This window comes from Xenopus laevis, chromosome 3L (genome assembly GCF_017654675.1).
Source record: "Xenopus laevis strain J_2021 chromosome 3L, Xenopus_laevis_v10.1, whole genome shotgun sequence".
Taxonomy (NCBI): Eukaryota; Metazoa; Chordata; class Amphibia; order Anura; family Pipidae; genus Xenopus; species Xenopus laevis.
In genome coordinates, this window is record NC_054375.1 from 6068218 (window position 1) to 6078795 (window position 10578).

General features: G+C 43.6%; 2 protein-coding genes across 2 annotated transcripts; both read right to left on the reverse strand.

Moving 5' to 3' along the window:
- Nucleotides 1-1186: 1186 nt before the first annotated feature.
- LOC121401370 (intestine-specific homeobox-like) lies at nucleotides 1187-2289 on the reverse strand. Its single transcript, XM_041585900.1, has 2 exons — nucleotides 2010-2289; nucleotides 1187-1360 (listed from the first exon to the last, which is right to left on the reverse strand). The coding sequence occupies exons 1-2, from the start codon at nucleotides 2229-2231 to the stop codon at nucleotides 1211-1213; spliced, it is 372 nt and encodes a 123-aa protein (XP_041441834.1). The 5' UTR covers nucleotides 2232-2289; the 3' UTR covers nucleotides 1187-1210.
- A 501-nt stretch (nucleotides 2290-2790) lies between these two features.
- Nucleotides 2791-9950, reverse strand: LOC121401133 (retinal homeobox protein Rx1-like). The gene is made up of 3 exons (XM_041585482.1): nucleotides 9779-9950; nucleotides 6665-6934; nucleotides 2791-3092 (listed from the first exon to the last, which is right to left on the reverse strand). Exons 1-3 carry the CDS (start codon nucleotides 9948-9950, stop codon nucleotides 2908-2910), a joined length of 627 nt encoding a protein of 208 aa, XP_041441416.1. The 3' UTR covers nucleotides 2791-2907.
- Between the last annotated feature and the right edge of the window lie 628 nt (nucleotides 9951-10578).

Consider the following 10578-nt stretch of genomic DNA (forward strand, 5'->3'; position numbering starts at 1 on the left):
AGGTGATCCTGGGGGTTAGAATCTCCGAACCCTGCTCTGATTTTTAGAAATTAAAAGTTTGCCATGGACGAGTCACATTTGCAGAATGACTTAGCCCCTGCGGGTATATTCCAGACACAGAAGCCGTCGGTCTCCCAAACTCAAATAATTGTTTAATTAAAAGATAGAAGCCGAGGAGATCACTATTTGTTTGTCTGGAGGCTTTTATCCCATCTCCTTTCATTGCTGCAGATTGCATTTGTGCCGCCGCTCGCTGCTAATTTGATTTTTAGTCGAGTTTTTCCTGACAGCAGCGGTACAAAGGTGCTTTCTGACTTGTTTCTTCTATCACCTAATATTATCTTGTCAGCGATGGGGCGCGTAGGAGTGGAAGATTGAAACATGTGGATGGATACAAGATACACAAGCTATAGCCCAAATACTGCACAAGGAAGCTCAGTAACCACAGATGGACCCTTCCCAGACAGGGGGGAAGGTGAGGGCTACATACAGAATGAAAAACTACAGATGGACCCTTCCCAGACAGAGGGGAAGGTGAGGGGTACATACAGAATGAGGAACCACAGATGGATCCTGCCCAGACAGAAGGGAAATGAGGGGTACATACAGAATGAGGAACCACAGATGGACCCTGCCCAGACAGAGGGGAAGGGCGGGAAACACAAAGATGGTTGGCATCCGTTCTGTATGGATCCTCCCTGATCTGTACTAATTGGCTGACTGTGTTTTCAAGGAGCAGTTTTGGTTCCTATGAGCTGCATGCATATACATATATATATATATATATATATATATATATATATATATATATATATATATATATATATATATATATATATATAAAAGTTAATGCACTGAGTACATAAACCACACAAGTCCCACAGAGAACGTTTCTGTGAATTCTACATTTTTGTGGTTGAAGAATACAAAGAAATATCATGCGGGTTCTTGTACTCTAGGAGTTAAAGGAGAAATCCTATCTCTGAATCAGCATGGGGAATCGATCTCCCAACTCCCCGAGGGGTTGCTGCAGGTTGCTTTTTTTTTTATTTTTCCGCGGTAACATTCCTATTGCTTTCCCAATGTCTTCTGCAAGTGGCTCTGTGAGATTGAGTGTGCACGTTCCCATCCTATATATGACTGTGCTTAAATACAGTGCCGCTTGAATACTTTTCACTTCATTAACTATGACGTTGTTTTGTGCAGTGGCTCATAAATAAGTGACCGGAAAAGGCAGTGGAACAGTTGGATTTAGAGGTGCCATGCTTGGTCCATATGCTAAAGTAAGGTGCTCTTGGAAGGGGTAATAAAAATGTGACAGGTCCACGTCATGTAACTTGCTTGACTGCAGACTAAAGTCCTGTGAGAGCAGAAGAAAACGTCATTGAGAAACACAGAAATAGATTGTGGGAGGGAACAGAAGCTTTCGGAACAGGATTGGGCAGAGTAAATGGATCCATAAAGTTTAATATGAATATCTATGGAGGCATTCAATTCTCCAGGTCATGAAGTGATTGCTAAATCTTTTTATGCTGAAGCCTTTGTACCAGCCTGCGTCCACCCCTCCCCCTCAGAGGTCCAAACTTTGGTCATTAGTTGAATATTATCAGTCATTCAGCCAAGGATATTTAGGACAACAAATAAGTGTTCAGCCCAAATCTCACCTTAGTTGACATTAAAGTTGGGCTTTCAGGTGTATCTAGGCAAGCTATTGACTATTCTCCCCAAATCTCAATTTAACTGACCTGATCACTCTATCCTTGGTTACACCATAGGTCTTTTTACAAACCTTGACTATCTATATCTTACTGCTGTGAGCTTGGGCTAAGGGTTTCAGAATTTCTGGTGGACCCAGGGAGACCCATTCTGACATTTGTACTTCTTAATCTTTAATGGTATAATCATGAATGTGGACTTAAATTCTTGTACTGTGTAAAACTGAATATGTTTGACATTTTGACTGCATGATAGGAGAGCATAGTGAGCATAACCTCAACCCAACTTCTTACCATGCAATCTGACTTTGGGGCAGGGACCATATAGACCGACGTGAGATGCTGGAGCCCTCCGAAATTGCCCAGTTTTTCGTATTTCCTCCATTTCGCCCTTCGGTTTTGAAACCAAATCTTGTCGAGAATAATAGGAAGAAGTGTTATTGTCTCGTGACCCACCACCACGTTGCCTTCTAAATATGGAGAAGCATTTGCTCTAGATAGAGTAACCCATCGCATCTGCTAAGACAGTAGCATTTAAAGGAGATCTCTGCCCAAAAATGTCAATTGATGTGAATGTATTTAGAGCTCTCTCCTCAACACTTTTTGTATATTTAGTTATTTCTGAGATGTTAGCAGTTTTAGATTGCTAATGCCAGGCTTTCAGCTCTGTTCGAAGGTGAGAGTGTCAGTGACCCTAACTGTCTGTACTTTTTTGATTTGGCCACCAATCAAGTACGGACACTCTCATCATTTTGACTTAAAGACCTGCAATATGGGAATCCCATCAAAAGAGACCATTCCCGATATTCTAACAGCGAGGCACTGCCCTCTCGTTAAAGGTAAACAAGCTTATTGTCAAAAATAGCACAGAGTGAAAAGGATTTTTTCTGTGTATATATTTTTCCCTTTTGTTCGCAGCAGCATAAAGAGCTAAGGAGCTTATCTGCGCCGCACATCATTAACTAGACGGGATTATTGCATTTCCATGCATCTCACAATTTGACAGGCTATTTACAAAATAAGAAGAAAAAACAGAAAGCGCTGAGCTACTGAGTCTGAACTGACAGTGCTGTCACTGCAATCAACTCATGTTTACTAGATGGATCAGCCTGGGGTTATGGTTGTGATGTCTCCTGCAGTCAGCAAGGTCATACTACATTGTTTCAGGAGTCAGAACCGGCAGAGTCCGCTTTTAATTGCAATTACATTTACCAGGACCCACCTGCACTCGGACCTCTGGGACCTGGATTTTTGCAGCCAGCTGGTCCCGTGTCTGTACGTCGGGGTAGTGGGTAACCTGGAATATCTGCTCCAGCTCCTGCAGCTGTGCCATGGTGAAGGTGGTCCTGATTCTTGTTCTCTTGTTCTTCCGGTCACCTATAATGGAACAACGGTTGGTGGAATCAATGACCTATAGTGCAAAAGACCCAGGACATTTGGGCCTTGTGCAGCCCTACCCCTCATCCTCATGTTGTGCTGTATCCCATGATGGCCCCATGGAGGAAAAGCCGGGACATAATCACACCTCCTGCCCCATGGTCATTAAACCACTGGCACTTACACCACCCAACGTCCTAAAGTGGAGAGCTGGTTCTGTCCCTCAGACTGGGCCTGGGGCAATGTGACCTTTTAATTGACTGGAGTCATTTATATACTAGAATGCCAACCTAGGAGTAGTCTGGCCTTGGAGTAGTCTGGCCTAGGAGTAGTCTGGCCTAGGAGTAGTCTGGCCTAGGAGTAGTCTGGCCTAGGAGTAGTCTGGCCTATGGAGTAGTCTGGCCTATGGAGTAATCTGGCCTATGGAGTAGTCTGGCCTATGGAGTAGTCTGGCCTATGGAGTAGTCTGGCCTATGGAGTAGTCTGGCCTATGGAGTAGTCTGGCCTATGGAGTAGTCTGGCCTATGGAGTAGTCTGGCCTATGGAGTAGTCTGGCCTATGGAGTAGTCTGGCCTATGGAGTAGTCCGGCCTATGGAGTAGTCCGGCCTATGGAGTAGTCCGACCTATGGAGTAGTCCGGCCTATGGAGTAGTCCGGCCTATGGAGTAGTCCGGCCTATGGAGTAGTCCGGCCTATGGAGTAGACCGGCCTATATGAGTGATCAAGCCTATGAGTAGTGGAGCAAGAAAATTGAAAGTGTTTGTGCAAGTTCACGTCTTGAGGGTATGAGGGGCAGTGGGGAGGTTTGTCTGGAGGGTGGGATCGGAGCTTGATTACAAATCTAATTAGACCACTGTCAGTGAGACACTGTTTCAGGTTATGTGTATGAAAAATGTCATATTCCCAAAGTTTGGGGGGCCCTAAAGTGATTTTTCTTCATATATTCTGGTTATTGTGGAGCGAATTTCATTCATACTGACCCCTAATCCCCAGTGGAAGCAAATGCCTGTAAGGATCTCATTACAAGGGACCAGTATATTCCTGGCCTAATCCTGCCAATGATCCAGGAGCCCAGGCGGCTTGTGGAACCAGCGCGTTGCAAATAACGTATTCGCCTCTATGGACCGGCGGGAGGATTGCGGCCGAGATCAAACAGAAGAGGAGAGAAAGTGGCGGCACCTCCGTGACTGATGCTCTGGGGATGTAATGAGCTGAGTACAGGTAAAACCCATCTGCCGGATTTCACGCTGAGAATCGGTTCACTGAAGCCAGAAATTGGGAAGAAAAAAAATAGCTATTTTCTATTTAGTTTATTTAGCAGAGAATGAGTTTTTGGAGTAATACCAGTCAATCCTTTTTTTTTAAATCTCTTGTTTTGGGTTTCAGAGACTTAAAGGAAAAGTATAGGGCAGACATGAGTGATCCTGGTGTATAATTCTGCGTGTACATCACTGCTATACAACGGAAGAGCTCCAAAATCCAGACAGGACTCGATTGACACAGACTCCAGCCAATCACTGGCTGGTACCTCGTAGCCCTGCCCCTAAACATCAGAGCCACACCCCCAGCATCACCCATCCTTCGAGGGAGCCCAAGGCATATGATATGTCTCTTCCGTGTACCCCGAGTTCTGACCCTACAGACTCTTCATAGCGTTGATATTAGGGATGCACCAAATCCAGGATTCCCTTCTGGATTCTGCATTTTTCAGCAGGATTCAGATTCGGCCGAATCCTTCTGCCTGGCCAATCCGAATCCTAATTTGCATATGCGGGGAAGGAAATCGCGTGACTTTTTGTCGCAAAAGGAAGTCAAAAAAAATGTTTTCCCCTTCCCAACCCAAATTTTTATATGCAAACTAGGATTTGGTTCAATATTTGCCGGAATCCTTTGCAAAGGATTCAGTGGAATCCAAAATAGTGCATTCGGTGCATCCCTAGTTGATATAGGGCTGAGAATGGGGGTCTAGATACAAGATATGGGGGTACAGACTCCCCTACTATACAGAAAGCTGAAGTGTAAAGACTGGGACCAGCTGTATCATTTATCATCATTAAAGGGGAACTCCACCCAGATAAGGAAATTATGCCCAGTGAATTCATTAGGGGAAACGTCCTTTTCTATCTTCATTATTTAACTGAATCCCATTTTTAAAAACACTCGCCGTTATTCACGAAAACTTTTTTTTTTCCCCCTTATCCATTTCAGTATTCCGTCGAACATATTTCCCAGTAGGGATGCATTGAATCCACTATTTTGGATTCGGCCGAATCCTTCACGAAAGATTCGGGCGAATACTGAACTAAATCTGAATCCTAATTTGCATACACAAATTAGGGGTGGGAAGGGGAAAAATTTTTTAATTCCTTGTTTTGTGACAAAAAGTCATGTGATTCCCCACCCCCTAATTTGCATATGCAAATTAGTATTCAGATTCAGTTCGCCCGCGCAGAAGGATTCGGCTGATTCCTGCAGAAAAATGCTGAATCCTGGCAAATCCTGAACCGAATCCTGGATTTGGTGCATCCCTATTTCCCACTCATCGGTTCCCCACGCGCCCCAAGAATCCCGAATTGCGGTCTGTTCTTGCCGCAATGAATGTTTATTACAATTTGCTTTTTTTCTGATGTCCAACACAACACGGGGAGATGGATTTTGATTTTTTAGATTTTTTAGAAGTATTAGGTGAGGTTGAGCCAATTACACAGTAGGTGCTGTAGTGGGGGGGGGGGGAAATATTGGTCTGATGGTGATAATTGGGGGAAAATAATATTCCTATTTGCTTGTGGAGCTGCCAACAGCCTCCTGCGCTGCTGGACTAAGGGACTTTATGGCAAGTAGTGGGGCCAGGGGCCAACAGTCCATGTGTTAAATATAGGCACCCGTAGGCTTATGTCTAGGGCAGCAGCAGTTATGGGGGTGCAGCCCTTGGGTGCCTATATAAATATATGGCTCGCTGCTTGACAATTGTGGTAGAGTCCTGCAGCGGGTCAGATACCTGCAGGTTACCCGCAAAAAATGCGGGATGAGGGTATGATTTTCGCATGCGGATATAGATGCGGGTAGCAGGTCTCATCTATATTTCTTATCTTCTGTTATATTTAATTCCTTTTAAAATTTCACAAAACTTTTTTTCTGACTCCGCCTACTTGTGCCACTTCCGGTTTAGAGCAACAGCACTTCCTGTTTAATGGTGGTCGTCAGGATGCGCATAAGGCAGTTGCGGACTGGGGTCGGGTAGCGGATCCAAGTTGTCAAATATGCGGATTGTGGTTTGGCTCGCAGATTCGGATCGGGGGTGGGTGTCAAAAAGTGGTTCAGCGCAGGACTCTAACTTGTTGCTATGGAGGAGCTGAGGGGTAACACTGTGGCCTGGTACCTTCTGTCGTTCTGTACCCACCAATCATTTGTCTCCCAGATGTGCTCCCTCATATTTGTCCCCAATGCCTTCACCCCCTTATTTAGGCCCTGAAGCCTCTATAAGGGGAATCCATTACATTATACAATTTAAGGTGAAAGACCTCAACTTCACCCAAATTCCAGTACTTAGGACTTATCCCTGTTGCACTTACATGTGGAGCTTTCCTGCGGGGTGTCGCTCAGCTCATCCTCCCCTTCATGGTGTTCAGCTTCAAACTCATCTCTACCATTCACTGTCTGGGAGTCCGACCCAGGAACATTGTCCCTTATTCTCAGGTAGTGGGGAGTTTGTGTTGGGCTCCCGGCTCTGAAAGCGACGGCTCCTGATGGAACTTCTGGTTCTTCTTCTGGAACCTCCAAAGGGGAACCTAAAGGCAACATCACAGTATCATGAGTAACCTTCATATATTCCTCTTCTTTCCCTAAATGGGCCCAGTCTGAAGGCCAGTTATTGGGAGATTTGGGGTGTTTATTTGTACCCTGAGTACCCCTGGAACTATAGCAGGGTGACTGTTACCCCAATGTTTCTATATATCTGTAACCTTGTTATGAGCTAAGGGGGCCCAGCCTGAAGGCCAGTTAGGGGGAGATTAGGGGTGAGTGTACCTTTAAGTCTACATCCATTTTAGCTATTTACTTGGAAATAAATCTAAAACTGTTTTAGCAGTTTATTTTTTATCCCATTTTGTCACATTTTAATGATTTCCTTCTTTCTTTTTGTAATGGTTATTTTTGAGAGCGGAGACCCCATTAATTTGGCACTGGCTCTGACTGATCGCTCATAGTTTTCTGCGCTTGAGTGAATTTCATTTTTTTATTACTTTATATCAGAGGGAAAATAAGACTCTCCTGTAATATCTCTCCAGAACCTTTCAAGGCCCATCATTCAGCCATCACTGTCACATGGAACCCGAATAAAATCTCCTTTTCCTTTATGTGAAAAGAGAAAGCTTATCCTTTTCCATGTAGGATGGGAATTGGTTTAAAGGGTAAATTCACCATTGCATGTGTTGTTTTAGACTTTACTTTTTAAATGCCATTTTATTTAAGGGGTGGTTCACCTTTAAGTTATGTTTTAGTATGTCATAGAAAGCAACTTTTCGATTGGTATTTATTTTTTATTGTTTTTTTAATTATTTGCCGTCTTTTTCTGACTCTTTCTAACTTTCAAATGGGGGTCACTGGCCCCATCTAAATATGACTACACAATTTTTGTTATTGCTACTTTTATTGCTCATCTTTTTATTCAGGCCTCTCATATTTATACTCCAGTCTCTTATTCAAATCAGTGCATGGTTGCTAGGGTAATTTGGATCCTAGCAACCAGATTGCTGAAATTACAAACTGGGGAACTGCTGAATAAAAAGCTAAATAACTCCAAAACCACAAATAATAAAACAATGAAAACCAATTGCAAATTGTCTCAGAATATCACTCTCTACATCATACTAACAGTTAATGCAAAGGTGAACAACCCCTTTACAGTTGCTATGGGTTACTAGAACTGTGGCAAATTTTGACTTTGTAATTTTATTACCCCATAGCTAGTACTGGAGTTGTCCGGCTTTCCTATTGGGAAGGCTGCAGAGAGAAAAAGTGCCCCTGGGCTATTGGCTCTGAATTTACTTTGACTTAAGTCTGCTGGGAGTTGCAGTCTAACAACAGCCACATCAGATTGGTCTGTGCCACAAGAGCTTTTCCAAATGCCGGATTATATTCCACACCGTCTCATCGCAGCCAAACACACGGTTTTAACGATCGTTATGATTGATTATCCGTTCTTGATTATAAATGGCACCCATTCTGTCTTTTCTTGTTCTCCATTATTTGTATGCAGCTGCTTAGCTTCCCGTACTGTACAAATCAGTAACCAACCTCAGATTTATTCCTCTACAAGCAGGCTTGCACAAAGGCTTGGCATTTATGGATCACCATATTTATATTGTTGGAGAAGATCCATAACAGCATCACAGAACTATGTCTGGAGGGTACTGGTGGTGTTGTAGAAAGCCTGGGACAGATCAGGTGGGAAATTAACAGTCTGATCAGTTAGGGAATGGGCAGCCCATATGGGGCGTGACCCCAAAACCTTGCACTTTGCAATAAACACGCAAGGCAGCTTGCTTGCAATTATTCTGTGTGCCTTGGGATTCTTTCTGCTGGACTGTTTGGGAGGTGGCCGATCCTCTACCTTCGTGCACCAGGTGTTGTTAATCCAATTTACTAAGGGTGTGCGAGGGCCATAGTTGAACTACCAGGAACCCTAAAAGACAGTAGGGGAGGACACCTGGAAGAGGCATAGGGCTTCCCTAACCAAGAAATGTGACAGAGGCAATGGTCAACGCAGATGGGCCAGGAACCCTAGAACTCAGTAGGGGAGGACGCCTGTCACATTGTCACATTAGGAAGTTAGGCAACTGCAATCCAGATGGGCCGGGAACCCTAGAAATATAAAACTGTTGGGGAAGGAAACCTGTGCAAGGCATAGGGCTCCCCTGAGTGTGAAATGTCAAGCAGTTAGGCAATGGTCAACCAAGATGGACCAGTAACCTTAGAAACATCAAGCCCAGTAGGGAAAGAAAACCTGGGGGAGGCATAAAGCTCCCCGGAGCATGAAGTGGGATCTCGGGAAGTTTGGTAATGGGAAACGATCAGAAATCCTAGGAACATTGAACCTGGTAGGGGAAGGCATATGGCTCCCCTGACAATGAAATACAATTACATATTAGTTGTATGATTTTATAGTAAGGTAATGGGTATCCCAGCTGGGACAGTAATCCTATAAACCTAGTAAGGGGCTGACAAGGCATTAGACTTCCCTGAGTATAAAGTGAAATCACAGTTAATTAGGCAATTGGCAATCCGCATGGGTCAGTAACCCTAGAAATCTAGAACCTACTAGGGGAAGGAAAGTTTGAGACATAGGGCTAGGGCAGTTGGGGAAGGGGTACTCCAAAATAAAGTTTTAGACAAATGTTTCACCAGAGAATGGAGTAAGATGAACAATAATTGCTCTGGTCTCAAGTAATTAATAGGAAATGAGACGTTCCAATGAGGAGAAACCTAGAAACACCTGGGATAGTCACAGGACTCATCAATGCATCGAACATAAATAAACTGATCTTTCTCGAGCAAATGGGCAGGGTCTTTGCATCTTTACAAATGTCACCTATGGGACATCAAACTGTTAAAAAGGGAATTAATTTCCTCTCATAATACATTTTATTGAATTTTGAAGATCACTTTATGATTGCCCTTCTACTTACCCGTTTTCAGCTCAGCTGCTGTTCTCAGGTGTGTTGTTTCTAAGTCCTCTGTATAAGAATAACTTAAGAAAGGCTTGTTGGAAACATTCTTATGAGAAGGTTTCTTCAGAATTTCCTCTATGGAATATGATAACCCAGGGTTTGAGCGACTCTTAGAAGTTCTGAGTTCCATGGCCTAGGATTCAACAATAACCAGTAGCCCAAGGAAGGATATTAAGCCCTTGAACTACAGACAGATGGCCACCGTGAAATGACAGTTGCTAGAGTCTATGTGCCGGGAAGCCTTCTAGAGTTTCCTATAATCTTCTTATACGGCCGTCCTTAAATTTGGGATAAAAGTGTATCCTTGCAAAGGCTCCTCGGTAATATATGAAGACAAATTGATTCTATCATGTTGATCTTGGGTCTCCATAACAAGTGAAGAAGGTCCATAAAGTAGTCTGAAGAAGTGACACTCAAAAAGTAAGATAACCCCCCCCCTTCGCCAAGGGTTCTATCTTCTGTCCTCCATTAATCATGAACCAAAGTAAACACTGTAGAGTAACGCTTCACCATTCCATATCACAATAACCAGGTCATGGTCGGTGGCTTTCACAGCTTTCTACGGCGAAGGTCCAGGAAGTCTGTCCTGTTATTAACTTGGAATTAGAGTACTCGGTTCTTTTGCCTTCATCTTTCCTCCATCAAAGCGGATGGAATTTTATTACCATCTGGTTGTGGTGGAAACAGAAAGATTCCTTCAAAGGCTACTTCTTCTGGCCTTCACAGTGTTCCTCTGAAGTTCATTCCAGTCCAGAACT